This window comes from Eretmochelys imbricata, chromosome 3, assembly GCF_965152235.1.
Source record: "Eretmochelys imbricata isolate rEreImb1 chromosome 3, rEreImb1.hap1, whole genome shotgun sequence".
Lineage (NCBI taxonomy): Eukaryota > Metazoa > Chordata > Testudines > Cheloniidae > Eretmochelys > Eretmochelys imbricata.
The window spans coordinates 11896794-11916456 of NC_135574.1; the positions used below are offsets into that span (position 1 = coordinate 11896794).

General features: G+C 50.1%; 1 protein-coding gene across 1 annotated transcript; it reads left to right on the forward strand.

Annotated features, from left to right (window-relative positions):
- The first annotated feature begins 207 nt into the window (after nucleotides 1-207).
- XKR5 (XK related 5) lies at nucleotides 208-16847 on the forward strand. The gene is made up of 7 exons (XM_077811512.1): nucleotides 208-265; nucleotides 2894-3077; nucleotides 7334-7515; nucleotides 10034-10243; nucleotides 10955-11124; nucleotides 12006-12117; nucleotides 15535-16847. The coding sequence occupies exons 1-7, from the start codon at nucleotides 208-210 to the stop codon at nucleotides 16845-16847; spliced, it is 2229 nt and encodes a 742-aa protein (XP_077667638.1).
- Nucleotides 16848-19663: the final 2816 nt, after the last annotated feature.

Sequence of the window (19663 nt, forward strand, 5' to 3'; positions counted from 1 at the left end):
CGGCTGCTGCTCCGCTGGCCGAACCGACCCGACCCCCCCCCCCCAAGACCTCCCCGGCCGCTAACGGGGAGGGAGCATTGCGAAGGCGGGAGGCGAAGGCGTGGGGCTGGCCGGCCGGCCGGCCCTTGCAGGGGCGGGCAGAGCGGAGCCGGGCTGCTCCGGGGTCCTTGCACCGGAGCAGGGCGCCGCCCCGGGAGGAGGAGGAGGATGCGCGCCGCCTTCGCGGGACTCTCGCTCCTGCTGCTCGCGGCGGAACAGGGCGCGCGTGAGTCTCCCGGGGGCCCGGCGGGACCTGCAGCTGAGGAGCGGGGCTGCACCGGCAGCGGGCACCCAACGCAGCGTACCGCCGTGTTACCGCGCTGCCTGCAGCCTTGCAGCTAACCGGGGGGGGGGGGGCTGCACCACTAACTGTGCCGCCCCCTCCCCCCCCCAGCGCACTTGCATGTCCCTCGTGCGCTGCACCCCTCTGCCTGCCACGGATGAATGGCGCGACACACACCCGCTCTGCGCCCACCAGAGCTGCCCCCCCCGCGCCCCGCAGCGGGCACCCATGCAACTCGCCAGCGGAACGGCGCACACACTCACCGGGCACCCGGCAAAGCTGCACCCACCCCACCGGCCCCCCCTTCCTGCGAACAGCCGCTGGGAGCTGCGGAGCAGCTGTCTTGTCCCGGCCCCACGACTGAACGGGGAGCATGCACGTGGCCGACTGGTTTTCACCGGGGGGGGGAGCGTGCAGGGCTGAGCCCCTGGCGCGGGAACCGGTGCAGGGCGCGGGGATCGGGCCCGGCTCTGGCCGTCTCCTTGCGGCGCAGCAAGGAGGAGAGCGCCGCCGGCACGAGCGCGCGTCTCGTTTTTAAAATCGTTAACCCTTTGCGTGCCGGGCTCTGCCGCCGATCCTGCTGCCGCCCCCCTTTCCTCTGCAGGCTGCCCCGGGGGGGGGGGAAGCTGCCACTAGGGTTGCTAGCTCTCCAGGACGGTCCTGGCACCTGCAGGAATTAAAGAGGAATCTTTAATGAGAGGTTAGGGCATGGGATGAAATCAGTAAACCTCCAGGAATGCCTCCAACCTGAATCTGCAATCCTAGCTGCTGCCTTTCGGGCCCATACTGGAGCAGGCAGGTGCATGGGAGAGGCTTCACCCTGTGCTGGGCAGGCTGATGCCCCTGCCTCGGGGCTGCTGGCTAGGGAGGGTCCCAGGGCAGCTCTCCCTTATTTTCAGTGACTGGCCTGCACCAGAATCCTGGACCTGAGCAAACCCAGAGCTTGGGAAGTTAGGATCTGGATTGGCCTGAGCTGTTCCTGGGCATCCCACTGAGCTATTCTAGATCCATCCCTGACAGCAGGTGACTACGAAAGGGCAGACAGAAATGATTGCTACTTCTTTGGGGGGGGGACAAATGTGTGGCCTATGTGAATAAAGCGCTAGACTGGGACTCAGGAGACCTGGATTTGGTTCCTGCCTGTACCACCAGTCTGCTAAACCTTAGGCAGACCGGTGGAAGAGGCAGGATAATGAGGCTGACCCCCGGGATAAAGCACTGTGCAATCTACTGAAGATGCAATAGGAGAGCTCTGGGTTATCATTTTACTCATTGCTTTATACACACCCTCCAGAAAACAAGCCCCTACGTGTTTAAAGGGCTTTGGTTAAATTGAGGAGAGAGTATCTATTTGTGATTTGTATTCCCATAGCACCTAGGAGCCCCAGTCATGGAGCAGGACCCCATTGTGCCAGGTGCTGGATCAGTGGTTCTCAACCTGCAGGCCTGTGGGCCACTTGCGGCCCAGTCAGTACACAGCTGCGGCCTATGTGACATCCTCAGGGCCATACAGGTAGTATTGGATGCAGCCTACAATGTTCAATAGATTGAGAACCGCTGTGCTGGATGCACACATAGCAAAGGATAGTTTATTACAAAGATGACGTTAACATGCATAGTTATGTTATGCATTAACCAGCACTTAGAAATAAGATTTCAAAAGTGTTAAGGAAGGAAAAAACCTCTCTCTCTGTATAGAGCTGAGCCCAAACTGAAAACCTAATCCAAACCCTCTTTTGCTTTAACAGCAGAGATCTTATTAGTATTATTAATCTGTATGGTGGTAGCACCTAGAGGCCACATCTATGGATCGGGGCCCCTACGCTGTGCAAGCAGATGATGAAAAAGATGGTCACCCAGAGACTTTGCAATCTAAATATAAGACTATAGACCAGGGATCAGCAAATTTTGGCATGTGGCCCGTCAGGGAAATCCTCTGGCGGGCTGGGACGGTTTGTTGACCTGCAGCGTCTGCAGGCTTGGCCGATCGCGGCTCCCACTGGCGGCGGTTCGCCGTCCCTGGCCAACGGGGGCTGCGGGAAGCGGCGCGGGCTGGGGGATGTGCTGGCCGCTGCTTCCCGCAGCCCCCATTGGCCGGGGACGGCGAACCGCAGCCAGTGGGAGCCGCAATCGGCCAAGCCTGCGGACGCTGCAGGTCAACAAACCGGCCCGGCCTGCCAGCGGATTTCCCTGATGAGCAGCATGCCAAAGGTTGCCGATCCCAGTGCTAGATGGATGCAAAAGGTACAGACTGAGGGAGCACAAGGTAACAGTGAGATCTTATGCTCAGTGTAACAAACACAGGTCGCAGCACAGGAGCCGCATAGCCGTTGCTGAGCGTTGGGTAGCTATTGCGGGAGCGGTGAGTTTGAAGGAGTTGAATGTAGTGCCTCTGTGGATCTTTATGGGGAGCTTTGCCCTGAGGCATAAGAAGTGGCATGGGAGAAAGAGTGGTGATGCTTGTGGTCAGATGTGATTTGGGCCACAATGGCTGGTGCACTGTTAGAGCTGAGGTGGGAGAGGTACCATGTGTGTCACCATCTATCATATTGTTTCTTTTCCCTTTTTCAGGGGTCTGCACTATCGTCCATTATCTTCTCTCTGGCCGGTATCTCTGGTGCTGGTTGACCATTGCCTTGCTTCTGCCTGACTATATAGTTCAGATCCTGAGCTTCTCTTGGTTCCGGGCAGATGGGCACATAGGCTGCTGCTGTCTGGTGATCGTGCACATGCTGAAGCTGGGGATTTGGAAGCGGTGAGAAAACAACTCACAGCCTTTGAAGAATTAGGAGGCTTGAGATCTAATCTTCTGAGGACAAATATATGTACTTTGCATGGAAAGTGTGTGCATGCGTGCCTGAGTGTGTTATGTGGCAAGGAGAACCAATGGGGTTGTATTAGGTGTCTCTTTCTGCAGTGTAGGATCAGGATTTTCCTATGGTAAACTGAGACATCAAACCACAGAACTGTGAGTAAACACTGTCTTCTAGAAAGTTGCGAGCCTGGTTTCTAAGTACAGTAGAACCCCTGATTTTATGGGCATTGGTCTCACGAATAGCTGGTTATCTGAACCATCTTTCTGCCATTGTATGCGACTCTGATCCTTCAACCAACATAGAATTATAGAAATGTTAGGCTGAAAGAGACCCCAGGAAGTTGTCCAGGCCACACCCCTGTGCTGAGGCAGGACCAAGTAGACCAGACTGTCTCTGACAGGTGTTTGTCCAACCTTCTTCTTAAAAAACTTACAGTAGCAGAGATTCCACAACCTCCCTTGGAAGTCTAGTCCAGATCTTATCTACTAACTAACTAATAGTTAGAACGTTTTCCTAATATCTAACCTAAATCTCCCTTGCTGAAAATAAAGCCCATTACTTCTTGTCCTACCTTCAGTGAACCTAGAAAAGAATTGATCACCATCCTCTTTATAACAGCCCTTTACATATTGGAAGATTCTCCGGTTCCCCACCTGTCTTCTTTCCAAAAGACTAAACATGCCCAGTTATCTTAACTTTTCCTCATAGGTCAGGTTTTCTAATTCTTTGATCTTTTTTGTTGCTTTCCCCTGGACTCGCTCCAATTTGTCCACATCTTTCTTTAAGTGTGGCTTCCAGAATTGGACACAGTATTCTAGCTGAGGTCTTACCAGCGCTGAGTAGAGACGGTCAGTTGCCTCATCGTGTCGACTCTCACTCAATTTGTGATCCACTTAAGTATTCCTCCTGTGTCTTGCATACAACACTTCTGTTGTTGCACTCTTTTTTTGCCACTTTATATCAATGGATATTTGCATCTGCAGATATAAATTTTGTATCCCTACGGGGCTCTAGCCATTTTATCGCTGTGCTTTTGATTTTTTCCTTCCTCGGTGAAGTACTTTGCACTTCGAAGTTCATCTTGTTGAATTCAGACCAATTCTCCAATTGCCAAGGTCTTTTTGAATTCTAATCCTGTCCTCCACAGTATTTGCAACCCCTCCCAGCTTGGTGTCATCTGCATATTTTATAAGCACATTCTCCACGCCATTATCCAAGTCACTAATGAAAATATTGACTAGTACTGGACCCAGGACTGACACCTGCAGAACCTTACTACCTGTCCTGGTTTGACATGAAACCATAGATAAATACTCTTTGAGTACAATCTTTCAACCAGTTGTGCACCTGTCTTATAATAATTTCATCTAGACCACATTTCCCAGGTTTGAGAAGACTAAGATATTTGGTGGCAAAGATGAGGTGCAGTTCTCGCTCAAAGAAAAATCAAGTGCACTGAATCCAGTTGTTACCATTCGTTATATAAACTATCAGTGAGCGATTAATGAATTAACCTATGCACCATACCTCCTGGAATCTTGGGATGTTCAGTTTTATGAACTCAATCCGCCATAAAATAGGGGATAATCAAATAGGAGTTCTACTGTATGGACGAAGATGGGACCTGAGAGTAAGATGATGGGAAAGCTGACATATTCTGGCACCTTGGTGACATGCAAAGACACATTGCACCCTTAATGCTGTTATTCAGCTCGAGTGGTCCAATATGTTGATACTAGCTGAGAATGGTTCTCTTTTCCCAAGTAGTGGAAAAAAGTCCTAGGGACTGTCCATTATCCCTGTTGTTGGAAGGAAGGCTTATTTGTTTGGGGGTTTTGTTTTGTTTTTGTTCTTGTTTTAGTTGAAGACCCTAAAAATCTTTCAGATCTTGTCCAGATTACATTGGGAGGCAGGGAAGGGGAGTGGAAGATGCTTGATTAATGCTCACAGAATTGGTTTGCACTTTATATGTAACTTGTGATTAATGCCAATAATATGGGGTTTTTAATTCAATAATGTTTTCTCTGTTGGTTTGTGAAGCTCCTATAAAGTGTATAATAGTGCTATTGTAAATAGATATTTCAAAGGACACATTGTGCTTTTCTTAAAGCAATTAGTCACTCTCAGAAGTTTGAAACTAGAAGCTGTCTCCATAGCTGAACTTCTTATCTCTGCCCTTGAGCGTATGCAGTTACATTTAATAATGTCAGCAGATGATTGGGGAGAAACTGTCACGGATTTCTTTTCAGGCCAGGATGGACTGTTATCATCTAGTCTGACCTCCTGCATAATGCAGGCCATGGAATCTCACCCAGCGATTCCAGCGTCTAGCCCAATAACTTGTGGTTGAACTAGAGCACGACCTGACAAATGAGGGTGTGAAATAAGGTGGTGGAAGCATCCCCTGTTGGAGCTGTTTTACAGCTAGATTGGACAAAGCGCTGGAGAATAAATTGCAGGGGATGGTGCTCTACACTGCAAGAAGATGGACTAAATGGACTAAATGCCCAAACCACATCTGTATTACAACAACTACTTAGTCTAGGGAGCTGGTACAAAACTATTCCATTTTGTAATGTAGGTGGGACCTAACCACAGTCACAAACCATGCAAAAGCCTTTGAGATGCCATAATTTGGGGACACTGTTAACCATTAAAATAGAAGCACATGAAAACAACATTGTGCACACAAAGCGTTGCACCATCGTAATTGCATTGGTTTAACATCTGACCTGTAGTTGAACCAGTAAAATTTCTGTGTGTAGACAAGGCCTTGGTGCAACACAGTGGTAGAGCTGACTGGTCCTAGTGCTGAGGGATTAGGATTCTAGTTGCATGGCAGAGAGACAGACACGCATTGTGTAAACCTTTGCAAACAGATGGGCGTTGGAGGAAGAAGGCTAAACGTTGGATTTGTCAATTTTTGCACTGTCCTTTCATGATGACACCGAAGGAGTTATGGGTTTCTCAGCATGCTTGTTCATTCTAGGGATGTAAATACTGTTAAAAAAAGTAACCGTTTAAACGATTACAAAATATTGTGTTTAAATGGTTAACCGATTAAGCGGCTGGGGCTGCTCCGGCCAGATGGCGCAGCTGGGGCCGTTCCAGCCGGGCGGCATGGGGCCGCTGCGGCCCGCTGGCACGGGGTTGACAGTTAAGGCCAGTTAACTGGTAAGCAGTAGTCTTACTGGTTAACATTTTACCTCCCTAGTTCATTAAATCCAGTGTCTCTGTTAGGAATGGCTATACATGCCCGAAGTATAAAAGTAAACAGCCTCTGGTTAAGGGCCAGTCTGCCAGATGGCTGTATTTACTGTGTGCATAGGGTTTATTGCAAAACCCCAGCATCTACCTTAAGTAAACACCTCTCGAAGATTACAAGCTGTGAAATAAATTACATCGGTGGGTGTCAGTACGAGTCATTGATTCAAATTATGTCAGTGTTAACAGATTAGCTACAGTTCATGTATTGAACCGGATCGAATAGTGGCTCTGGAGGTGGAGGAGCAGCCTTCTCAAGTGTAACGCACTCAGAGCGACTGGAAGGGAACTCTCAGGAGTGTGTGTATAGTAGTGTGTGCGTGTGTGTATCTAATAACTTTATCCTCTACAGTTCCTGCTCAGAATTGTTTGTCTAGAACCAGCAACGTGCTAAGTTTACACGGAAGCATAAAGCCAAGAGGCCTGGTTTTCCACGACATCAAACCATTTGTAGTCATTCACACTGGCTGTGAAATGCCCCTGGATCAGATGTTATCATTTTACACAAGGGGAAATGACTGCATAGGGTCCAAAGGGCCTGATTCTCCTCTAGATCAGGGGTTCTCAACGTTTCTCTTTCTGAGCACCCCCCAACACACACACACACACGCACCCATGCTGCTGGCCCGGCGGCAGCAGGGCTTCCGGACCTTTGATCCTTCGGCGGCAGCAACTCGGCTCTCCCCACTCCGTCTTCAGCGGCACGCTGGTGGCAGCTTTTCTTTTCTTTTCTTTGCGCTTCCCTAGAGCTGGCCCTGGGGGTGCGCGATCCAAAAAGCGTGGCGACCACTGCTCTAGATCACACCTGCGTACATCAGAAGTAACTGCTGAAAGCAGTAGAGTCACGCTATAAAGTTGATGGAGGTAGGATCAGAATCAGGCACGGATCCTTTGCCCCGAAGAGCCCTGACTGTGGTGTGTACTCTTTCAGGCACTGGGACGCTCTTTGGACAACTGCGAAGCCTGGAGGAAGCTCCATTGCTGGAGATCTCCTCATGCAGCTGGGGGACCTGGCAGTTCTGCGGCTCTTGGAAGCCCTGCTGCAGACCTTGCCCCACCTGTTGCTACAGAGCTACGTTTTTGTAGTGGTGGAACCGACTGGCCTTGTCCCAGGTAAGTGGGGAGTCTTTAAATGTGGAAGGAAGGTGATGTATGTGTGTGATGGACTCTTGTCCTCTAGTCTACCCAGGGTAGACGGGCACAGGTAGCAGGAGTGGACTTTCAGGATGAAGGACCCTATTGCAGACTAACTGAAGAAAAACATATTCAGAACGGTGCTTTTTAAAAATTAGCCTCTTGAGCTACTTAGCAGCAAAGCCTGGTGTCTTCCCTTCTCTCTCAAGAGTTCCCCATCTTTTCCCAACTGTTGTCTTGTGCCCCCCAACGCAGTGGATGCATTCCTTCCGACAGAGAACACCCAGAGCATGCCTGCTTCGCTCCTCAATCCACCTGCAGCATGACTGCTGTTCAACAGCCGTCTGCTCAGTGGCCAGTTCATACCATAGCAGAAACCCTGGGAATCTTGTGTGGGCAGGACAGAGAACAGTCCGGAGGCCCATGTTTGTCTTATTTCTGGAGGAGATAATCGCTAGGTTTGTTGGGGTGTGTGATGGCTCGAGGAGTGATCTTGGGGTAGGCATAGAATCTTTGCCATTTGAGATGGACTATCCAGTTCCTCTCCCTGCAAATCCATCCTGTAATGGAACATAGAGCTTCTGTCCTTGTACAGAAAGAGCGTTCCAACTCCCCGGCAGGTTAGAATCTGGCTCTGGCATGATGATCGTCCACCGAAAAGATAAAATTAGTGTTCTCAGCCCATTGGAGAGAAGTCACTACAGCGACAGTAAGGGGTAGTCTTACAAGAGAAGCCACGGACTGAATGACAATGAAGAATTAATAACCATGGTGCTTAGTACTCTCCATCTGTAGCTCTTCAAGCGCTTTATAAAGGTCAAGTATCAGCTCTGTTTTACAAATAGGGAAACTGAGGCACAGAAAGATTGTGAGTTGCCCAAGTTCGCACTGCAATTCAGTACTAGAAACACCCTACTAGAGGAACTGCTGATTCCTCCAGACTAGGGGTATGGAAGGATGGGGTAAACTTGCCCTGCCACTGCCTGTGGTATTCCTCCTGTGTGCGTGGGGGTGGGAATAGAAGACTCAGCTCTCCAGAGCTATCAGTCCCACAAATGCTAGGAGTCCCTCTCTCACAGACCAAGGTTTCCCCATAGGTTCTCTAAACTGCTATGGTGTGCAATGGAATGTACTACTTGTGAGAGCGATTGCAATTGCATGCAGTATCTTTGGGGGCCATTGTATTACATTTATGAATGGTTTCTGTGTGAGTCTATTCTGTTCCATTGAGGAGGGGTACCCACAGTGCCTCCAGGAACTAACAATGGGGTTGGAGGCGGGGCGGGTTAAGGCGAGTCACTGAGACTAAACAGTTCGGGAGGAGAGGGGGGGTTGCATAGACTGGCTCAGGCTGGGTTTTCCAGAGACTAGGGAACAAAGAAAGGGTTTTTGGTATAAAAGAATGAGCCTAAATAGACTCAGGCTTCTTTCTGATTAGCAAAGGACAGGATCTTCTGTCCAAGGAGGGGCCCAACCCTTTCAGAAGGGTTGGAAAGACTTTGGCCTGTGAGAGCCCCGTAAGATGGATGGGTGACTCCTGGTATGTTTCGTGTGGCTTTAAATCTGTATTATTTATATAATGGTTTTCTTTGTAATGCTTTTACCTTAGGAATAAATGTGCTTGTGTAACGCGCACACCTCCAGTGTGTGGTGTTCTGTCCCATCTAGTGGCACTGAGACCACTTAGAGAGAGATTATGAGTCTGCTCTATAGCCTTAGCTAACAGCCAGGTGGCTTTTAGCTCATGCAATAGAGTCTCATGCACTAAGTTCCAGAGGCCCCAGGTTCGATTCCGCCCGCCGACGACGGGGGTCTGTCGGTGTTACAGTTGCTCAAAAGGAGCTGGGTGGTAACTGAGGGCAATACACTGTTTATCACCGTCAGAGAGAAAGCAACACCCAGGGCCTGGCTGTTAGGCAGACTGGCTTGCTGAGGCTATCGCAGTGTAAGGCAGGGAGCTGTGCAGCCTTAAAACCCCCAGCTCAGAAAGGAGTGGGCAGGGTTCCTTCCCAGAGACAGGTGATGGCTGGAGACCTGAATGGGCGTCCCTGGAGTGGACCATGGGTGTGGAAATAGAGGTGCAGTTACATTGAAACTGTGATAGTACTGATGAAGTAGAACATAAGAACATACATAAGAATGGCCATACTGGGTCAGACCTAAGGTCCATCCAGCCTGGTATCCTGCCAATAATAAGAAGGTGTGCTTGATGCACTGGTGTGTATTAGCATGAGAACACTTGTGAGTGGATTGATGGTCTTTTAATGGCTGTTGCAAAAGATACTTTTAGTCCTAGTAAAACTGATAACTGGGGAGAGATGGAAGGAGAGAAATCGAGGTGAGGGTTTAGCGGAGCACAAACACAGGTCAGCAGAGGAACATTTGGTAAAGTGCTCCAGCTGGAGTGAAAACCATCTGTCCTGTGGAATGCAGGTGCCGTGGATTTCTGACTCCTCATTGTGCCTTTTGAATAATGTCCCTCCTCTTTCATTTGTAGGTGTGAGTGCTGGACTGTCCCTGCTCTCCCTCTCCTGGTCTTTAGTCTCTTATAGCCGCTTTACATGCCTAATGAAACCAGGTCATCTCTACATGCCAGCGGCTGCCCTCCTGTGCCAGCTGTTGTGGAGGACAGGAATGCTAGGAACGAGGGTCGTGGCCCTGGTGCTCTTTGCCAGAGTCTATCCTGTCTGGGTTTTTGTTGCAGCAGGTAAGATGAGATTTTCTGTGCATGCTTGTGCAGTTAATAGTCTCCTATGTCACCTGTTGTGAATAGCCACTAGGTGGCATAATGCTCCCGTTTCTCTCGCACCGGAGGGTTATGTCTACACTGCAAAGAAAGACCCACAGCGCTGAGTCTCAGAACCCGGGTCATAAACTTGGGGTACGGGGCTAGAAATAGTAGATAGTCCCACTGGGGCTGGAGCCCAGACTCTGAGACCTTCCCCCCTCGCTGAGTTTCAGAGCCCGGACTCTAGCCCAAGCCCTAATGTCCACTCTGCTCTTTTTAGCCCCGCAAGCATGAGTCCGTTGACCTAGGCTCTGAGAATCAGCGCTGCAGGTTTTGCTCTGCAGTGTAGACGTACCCTCAGTGTCAGTGAATCCAGGGTTCATCTTTTCAGTAAATACACAGCTCATGAACAGTGTTGGCTTGATAGCCCTAGAGTCTGCAATCCCTCTCCCATCCAGGATTGGTACGACACGGGGAAAGCTTTCCCTGTGCTGCCCCGCAGGACATGGTGTAAGGAAGAGAGTCTGTTCCTTTGCACATCGATCCTGGCAGTGATCTGATTTCTCCATCCACCTTCAGGGCTTCTTGCCAGCGGTCCCTCACTGCTGATGCTTGTGAGATTTGCTAGCTTCACCCCTCAGCTCACCACAGCAACTAATTTGCTTTTTACTCTCTGCCTTCCCCACCCAGGTGCTCACTGGCTGGTGATGTCCTTCTGGTTGGTGTCTCAGCAAACTGACATCATAGTGAGTTCCTGTCACTGGAGACTGTTCAACTTCCTGGTGGGGGCTGTGTACATCTTCTGCTACATTAATGTCCAGGCCGGCCCCTCCAGGTACAGAGTGGCTGTGTTTTATGTGGTAAGTGCTCGATCTCCTCTTGGCTCTTAGAGTCACAGTCGCTAACAACGAAAACTATTAAGAACTAATCTAACCATAAGACCTGTGCAGTAAGGGCCATGGCTGCTTCTGTGTGTCCTACAATGTAGCCCATAGAGTCTGGCCATAATGAACAGTAACAGGGGCTTCCAGCTGTGACCTACACCTAATGCTTCAGGTGAGCCATTTCCCCATCTCCTACTTCTAACAGCAGTGCTCCCTGGGGTGGCACTTACTTCCTGACCCTTCTAATGATCATTCTCTGCCCTGAGGCATGAGATTTGACTATCCTTATTTTAGCATCATGCTTAGCTACGTTTTTATGTTGGCAACATCAGTTCCACTTGAAAATCCCTGCTACAGTCAGTGGAGTGGATACTTTTCTAGAATCGAAGAGGTTATAAAGACAAAGTGAATTTAGTGCTCATGAAAGGGGCAGATTGGCAGCTCTGGGAGGCTCCTTCTAAATACAATAATGGCTGCTACTGTTATTGTTAGTGGGAAACACGTGCGCGTGGCTGGTTCTGAGGTGTCTGGCGTTGCTCCCAGATCTGTGCTGAACCTGTTCCATGGTGCTGCTGTGTGGAGATGCTTTGGCACAGAAAAGGTACGATTAAAAACTTGCAATTTATTGTCGCAAGCAAAGAGGCATATTTCATTTCTATTCAAAACCTACGTGGGGGGGAAGGCCAAAATGGTAGCGGGAGCTCAGAGTATGATAGCAAGTGAGAGCAAAATAAATAGGTAAAGCTTAGAACTTATTCACGTGTGTCATTTAACTCCCTCCACGGTAGGAGGCATGTCTACAACCAGTTCGTGCACATGCAGCTCTGAGTGACAGCTATCTTTCCTTTGCCCTGCAGATAATGCTGATAGAGAACATCTTCCTTTTGATGTTGGCCACAGATCTCCTGCAGGGGGTGCGGCGGGATAGCCTGTTTATGACAGGGGCTGTGATGGCTGGATTCGCGATTGGTAAGATCTGTTGCTTTCTCGCGCTGTGAATCAGAAGGTGCTCAGATGCTATGTTGATGAGAGGACTGTAAGAACCTTTCTAGAATAGTGTTGCCAACTCTCACAATTTTCTCATGAGGGTCAGTATCTTTTCTGAAAGCTCTGGTTCATGGAGTCATAGTGGAAGGATCTGAGGGTGCAGGTCTAGAACCCGGGGTCTCTGGATCGTTGACACTGCCTCGGGGCCACCATCTCGCTGAACTTGGAAAGTCAGGCCCCATGGGAAGTTCTGTCTGAGCGCTAAAGGCCTGCAGCCGCCTGATTGGCTCACATCTGCTACTTAAGCCAGGAAGTGACCCGAGTGCGCCATCCAACCTGCTGTGAAGACTTTCTGTTGCGGCCACATGGGACCCTGCTCTTGCCTGTCTCCTGCAAACCTGATCTAAGCCTGGTGCTGATTCCTGCTCCACTCCTGACCTGTTCCTAGCTCCTGCCTTGATCCTGTTTTGTGCCTGATCCTTGCCTCTCCCTGGTTCCTGCCCTTTCATCTTGCTCCTGACAATGGGCTGCCAACCCTGGCTTTGAACCCCGCCCCTGACTTCTGACTGGCTCAACCCTTGGCTCTGGCATTTCATATCCAACCCTGACTCTGATCCTCAGCTTTGGTTCCTGGCCCCAACTCGGCTCAGCCTCCTGGCTCTCGTACTTGGAAGTAAACACCAGCTCCGACTCTTCACGTCCATTCCCTGCCTGGATGCCTGCCCACTAGATCTAACCCCCATGCTCTGACAGTAGGCCAGACCACCTGCATCCCGGTTCCTAACATGGAGTCAATCTTGGCTTTCCCTTTTAAAAAGGGTGACTTCCTAGCCCTCATGGTAGCAGAGGGATGCTTGAAAACATGACTGCAGTGCACCCTGAAGGCTCCGAAACCAGGAAGCAAATGCTATGATTGGCTTTAAAAAGTCTCGTGATTTTGGGGGCTTGACTCATGGTTTTTGAGGGCTTGGGATTGGTAGTGCTGTAGTATGGAGGATCACTGTTAGGAAACACTTGCCAATTAAATGAATAGGGGTGCAAGAGAGATTGGTCTTGTTAAGGTGTGTTCCTTTCTTCTGGCTGAGAGTATGTTGATGAAGGACTATGCAGAAATGTGGGTGATCTTTCAGGGATCAGATTTGGCCCTTGGCAGGTGATTGCAGCTCTCATTAAGGCAGGTGCATGTGCTTGAGGACTGAATGCGGCCCTGCCTTGTGAAGGATGTTGGGCATAACTATCCTTGGGGGGAGGGATAGCTTAGTGGTTTGAGTATTGGCCTGCTAAACTCAGGGTTGTGAGTTCAATCCTTGAGGGGGCCATTTAGGGATCTGGGGCAAAAATTGGGGATTGGCCCTGCTTTGAGCAGGGGGTTGAACTAGATGACCTCCTGAGGTCCCTTCCAACCCTGATATTCTATGATTCTTTGCAACAATGTAGTGACTTGCACGAGAAAACATTAGCCTTGATTCTCTCGCATTGTGACTGCTCACCACAATATTGTCCCCTATTGTAACTTACTGCAGCTCAGCGTGTGCCTTTAGTTCCTCTCCACCCGCGTAGATGGGGTGGGTGCACTGACTTCTCCACAACATGCTCTCCACCCCCAAGGGACTGTCCCAGGCTTGCAGTGACCCTGGGACTCGAGTCAGGGGTAGGAGGGGCACAGGACGGGCTGGGAAGCAGCCACTGAAGCTGGGAGTGGTTTCCTCTCTCCAAGGCTGTAACTCCCAAGTCCATGGTAGTGAGCAGTTAATTCACTTGCTTCCCTCCCACATACCTCAGGAGGGATCAGCTGCCATGGGCAGAGTTGCGGGGGAAGCCCCATGACTGTCCTTATATCCACTGGGTTGTGTTCAGCTTTTCTTGCTGACCCTTGGGGGTTTGCCAATTCCCCCCCCTCCCCCGCCCCAATCCTGCTCTCCAAGTCTGCGCACCCTTGCATTGTAGAGGGAGCCTGGCTCCAACCTTGTCAGCATCTCCGTGGGAAGTCATTTCCTTTACTGTGAGAGGGAAGCATCAAGCACCTAACTCCTCACTAAACCACTGTTGCTGTTTTTCTTCCCTGCCCCCCGTCATCACTCCACGCACTGCCACTCAGGCCAGGGGCTGGGACTTGGGCAATATTCTGCCTGGCACGGAGCAGATCCTGCATTTGATCAAGATGCAGCTCAGAGGGAATCGTGCAGTCTAACTGATTCCATTAACTTCTCTCCTGCCGTTGGCTTTATTTTTCAACGAGTCTGGGGGTAATGTTTTCAAAAGCGCCTCAGTCACTTAGGAGCCTTTGAAAACGTTGCCCTAGGCGTCCCCTTTGGGGCTCTCTATTCTTGGGCTGACAAGGAGCTGTTCTTTAGAAGCAGCTCTGCGTTGCTGCTTCACTGCACGATGGCACCACTAATCCACTGGTGTTCCTTCCGCCAGCTTGTTTTCTGAATGCCTTTTTCCAGAAATACAACCCCAGAGCCCAGCGGCTCCTGTTCATCGGGCCTCCCAGCCAGGTGTTGCTCTAACACCATCTCTCTGCATCCTGAGCCCTGCGGAGCTTGGGGCTGTTCTTCACCCAACCCTCTTCCCGGCCTCCCGGTGGCCGTGCACCAAACCTGGTGCAGAACTGTCTTCTGGACTGGAGTTAGGAGTGGCGTATGTCCTTATTTCTGAGCTGCTATTCGGCCACCCACGCCTTGTCCTCCTACATCCTCTGCTAACCACAAGCTCTTAACCTCAATCTGCCAGTGACAAAGGACGTTGGTGGCCCGAATAAAATGAGGAACTCCCCGCAGCACAACCGGAAGGCTGGAAGGCTGTGAGAGTTGGAGAAGCAGTTCAGTCTGATTTAAAGAAAATGCCTTGAGTAAGCACTCTGGAATAATTTCCACTGGCAAGCAGTAAGTCTGCGTTGAATGAGTGCTAAATTTGGGTCTAAAACCAAGTGACGTTCCTTCTGACTAGGTAGCGGTGGTGCAGAGATGCTTAGCTCTGCTCAAGTCCCCTGTTGGATCCTTGTCTTAGGTGGATGGTTGCCCTCACATATCACCTCCCAGTACTTAGGGACTGCTTATCTCTGCACATGAACCCATCAAGTGACGGTCCTAGCAAGTGGTATTCATGCTCCCAGAAGCATTCTTCGTATAGATTCCGGCAGCCAGGTTGCATCTAGCTACTGGTGCGTTTTCCCTCCCCGTGACACAGCTACAGTTGCGTCCTTTACATAAGCAACTGAAAACGCTTAAATTGTAAAACAGACCCTACCTCGGCAACTTTGCACTCCACTGAATATCCGCCATGGTACCACTATTTAGATACCTAATCACATCAGTATCCCTAACTGTTTCGCACTATATGCCACAATGTTGGGGTGTTGGCAAAAATGTCACCTTGTTCCCCTTTGCTTTCTTTCAGGCTCTGCCGCTCTGGTCATCTATTATAGTCTGCTACACCCCAAATCCACAGAGATCTGGCAGAGTTTCCTGAAGAAATCTTGCAGCATCACAACTGCAAAGTATAACGGGACAGAAGGATCCACTTTCCGGTCCATAAACGAAGCTGGGGAGAGCTTTGGAATTTCAGCTCAGGGGGACATTGTCTCTTCAAATGCAGAAGTCTCCAAGGTGGTGCATACAAGGCCTGCTTCTAGAGCACATAGTGAGATCTCACTAGGAGAACTTGAAGGTCATACTTCTGTGAAGGACAGCTGGGTGAACCATCATCACTGGCTGTTGGTAAAGCTAGCCTTGAAAACTGGGGATGTGTCCAAGATCAACGCAGCCTTTGGAGATGGTGGAATTGGGGAGCTTTACCCTTCAGGATTGGTGGCAAGCAAACACTGCAGTGCCATGCTTGGGCCGAAGACCAATCTTGGCTTTTCTTCAATGGGAAAATGCCCTGGAACTCCTAAAGCCAGAGTGGTAGGACAGAGGTTTCAGGCAGAAGAGAACGGAGCTGGAGAAAGCCTGAGCAGAAAGGAGACTACTTACCTCACTTTAGCAAGCAGCGAACACAACACGTACTCTGTAATAACGCCGCTAACCCTGCCAGAGGAGCACAGGCCAACGGCAAAAGCCCCTGACTGCACAGGCTTGACGAGCAGACATGAAGCTGAGGCAGACAAAGCGGGAGGCGTGTCCACTCCTCTCGCTCCAAACCGCAGTGCCAACGGCAACTCTGACTTGGAAGCCATTGTGGAGCACCCAGAAGGGACAGCTCAGATGCACGAGAGTCCCACTCTGTATTTCAGTGCCAATGCAGAGGTCACTGCATCTCTGAACGGAGGTGGGGGAGCAGCCAGCTGTGTGGCTGATGGCCTTGTGGAGCTGGTGGAGGACAGCAGGCTCAGGCCTGTAACTGACAACACTGTAGGTAAAGGAGATGGCTTCCCCATCACCATGGCTAATATCAGTCCAATCCTGGGCGTTGGCACTCCTGGCTTGCTGCAGAGCAGTCCGTCCTTCTGCTGCACCCGTCAGTGCAATGCACTGAATTCATCCGAGGAGACCTCGGAGCTCACTGAGCAGGAGGGAGTCCGGAAGGCGCAGTGCAACCACGGGGGCACCACATCCGTTGGGACTTGGGTTGCTGCTGTGAAGAGGAGACTAAGGCCAGCTGAGGAACCGTGCTACACGTCCACCCCCAAGGCTGACCCGCCCAGCCAGGACTGCAGGATGAGGGAGGCAAAGGAGAGGACGAAACTGACAGGGTTGATGGAGCAGTTGTAATGGAATGAGACTGTAAATTAACCAACTGGGGCCCTGTGTTTGGTGTCCAATCTAGTCCCTTGGTGTCTTGTTAATAATTTACTCTTAAATCTCCATAGGAGCGTACAGCTCCAGTTCGTGTCTGTCTGGAGCTCTAACCTTTTCTGCTGTGAGTACGTTGCTAGATTCCTCCTTCCTGCATCCACGTACTGTATCATGCAGAGTAGCTCCCCAGTTGTGTGCTGTCTCTTACCGCTACTGCTAGAGTCCAACTCTGGAGATGTGTGCTTGCTCCCTCTAAAATGGCCACGCTCTTCTGCAATCTGGGGACGCAATGGCAGGAGTTGCATAGTAAATTGGCAGTAGCAGAACCTGCTTTAAGTATTGGGGCAACGATTCTGCTGCTTAATGGCGGTTGTGACGATAGTACTTGGGTATGTTTAGGGTTCAGTGGGTGGGCCAGGAGGGGTGTTCCATTAGTCGTGAAATCCTGCGATGGCAGGCATTCACTGGACTGGGCAAGGGACTGTCTCAGGTGACTAACAGTGGGCTACGGAATCCTCCACTGCTCGGGAACGAGCACATATCCAGCACCAGCCATGATTTTCAGTCACTTTTACAGCTTAAAAGTGCATCAGAGCAAAAATGCAAACGTTTTTCTAATGCATTAACTACTTGGGAAAGGAGAGGTGGTTGATGGGAAACTGGCCGAGTGGCTTGCACAGAGCATGCTAGCAATGCCAGCCTCTCTGCCTGGCTCTGACTCTAAGACTGAGGATAGGCTGCAGCAGTAGGAACTGTAGTCTCCACAACATTGGCCTAGCTCTGCTGCCTGCAGCAAAGGGAAGGTACAGATGTTAAATCAGGCATTTTAAGATCTTACTAACCAACTAAAGCAGGGTGCCTCTTATGTATTTGTGACAACGTCTTGAAACTTGGTCATTAGCAGCCCTCATTCCAGAGGGTTGTTTCCCTAGCTACTTGCTTCTCCCCAGCTTGGAGGAACAGCTGCTGCCGGGGCGGCTGGGTGGTTTTTGTACCCTGACCTCTGCCCGAAGCAAGTGTCTTTCCCTTTCAGGGCAAACACGAGTTCACAACAAAGCACTGTGATCTTCCCTGGCACGAGTCTGCCTACCCAAGCCGGGGGGCTTGCTCCCGGCTGCAGTGTAGACATACTCTAAATCAGGAGCAGAATCCTGCCTGTCCCAGAGCCGCTTCCTACGCTGGCCTGCTCTGCTCAGGCTTTCTCTCCAGCCTTTTCCTTGGTCCTCCACCCAACTGCTTTGTCTCCAGGCCTCTTCCCCAGCTCCCTAGAGAAGGCCTCACTCTAGATCTTGCTTCAATTCCTCTGTCTCCCAGACTGAGCACAGACCTTGCCTGCCCCCAGCTCCAACCAGGGCTGACTTCCCGCTTGGTCACGTGATCCGTCGGGGGAAACTGAGGGGTTGAGCCTTGGAGCAGGGCTGGCTGGACCCAGGCGTGCCCTTAAAGGGACACTCTGCACTACAGCTGAGAGGCCTGGTCAGCGAGCTGCTGGCTTGGGTCACAGTCTGTAGCTTGCCAGTACCCAACGCACAGACACAGATAGCAGGGTGAATAAATGGCCCCCTAAAATGTCCTTGCCATGCCTGAGCATTCAGTTACAATGGATGGTTTGTCAGTTCCAGGCAGTGACTCCAGCCCAACCGAAGCAGGAACAGAGAACAGGTGGGGATGGAATTGGGCGTTGCTTCGCTTAGCCAGAACAATAATGTTTAGAGTCATTTATTTCAAGCCCAGGCAAATTCATTTCCCTCCTCATTTAACAAAAGAAGTGAAGTCACATTGGTCTTTGAGCACTAACCCACTCGCATTGGCTACAACCTGCAGAATTATCCTGCTGAGCCACTAACATGGCCTGCTGCCAGTGAGATGTCAATAACACCCAGCAGAGGGAGCTGGTAGTGAAGTGTGGGAAGGAGGAGAGCCCTGATTTACTGACCGGGCGAGCAATAAAAGCTCCCTTCCCTATTTTGATTTAGTTTTAACAGCTTGGACATGCCTAGATGGGCAGGTTTCACAAGATGGATGTTCATGTATTTAACTAATGATTGGGTGCTAATGTCACATTGAAACTAGTTTCCCGTGTAACTAACTCTGGATTTTATTTTTTTTGTAACCATAAAAGAGCATTTTGGATGCGCTCGGTATGGAAAGAGACGGTTGTAGTGAGTTCTAATCTCACGAACCCCATATCAGCAGATATACTATGGAGGCACGGTAGTGGCTCCATCCTTCAGCTTTTATGAAGCTTTTACCTTTGACAGTTTCTCTGACTGACTGGTGTTTTTAAAAACCACAAAAAGTAGCAAATACTGTCTGAGTTTTTGGATGTGTTGTGTTAATTGATGGGTGCTGTATCCCCAGAAATGTAATTTGGGCTGCTGCGTCTCACCTTTGGAAAACAAGCCACTGCATAGCTTTACACCAAACAACAACTAACCGCAGTTCCGATGCAAATGCGCTATCCTTCCATTTCCATTGTAGAAAAGGAGGAAAAGGTTATTTGTCTCTAAACACAAAAGAGTCACACCTAGAATAGTCAATGAAGGGCCCCGCCTTGGTTCCATGTGTCTTATTTCTGGTTAGAGCAGGCTGAAAAACCAGAAAATAATTTTGAGACAATCTCAGGTTTTAGATTCCATTTTATTTTTCTCTATTTTTGATATGTGCTTATTGGTTTGTTTTGTTTCGCAAAACAACGTTCTTTTGGTTGAGAAATTCAGCCGTTCTCAAGCTGAAATTTTGCCCCAGAAAAGGAAATGCGAGCATGACCATATTGAACAGCTCAGCCAGAG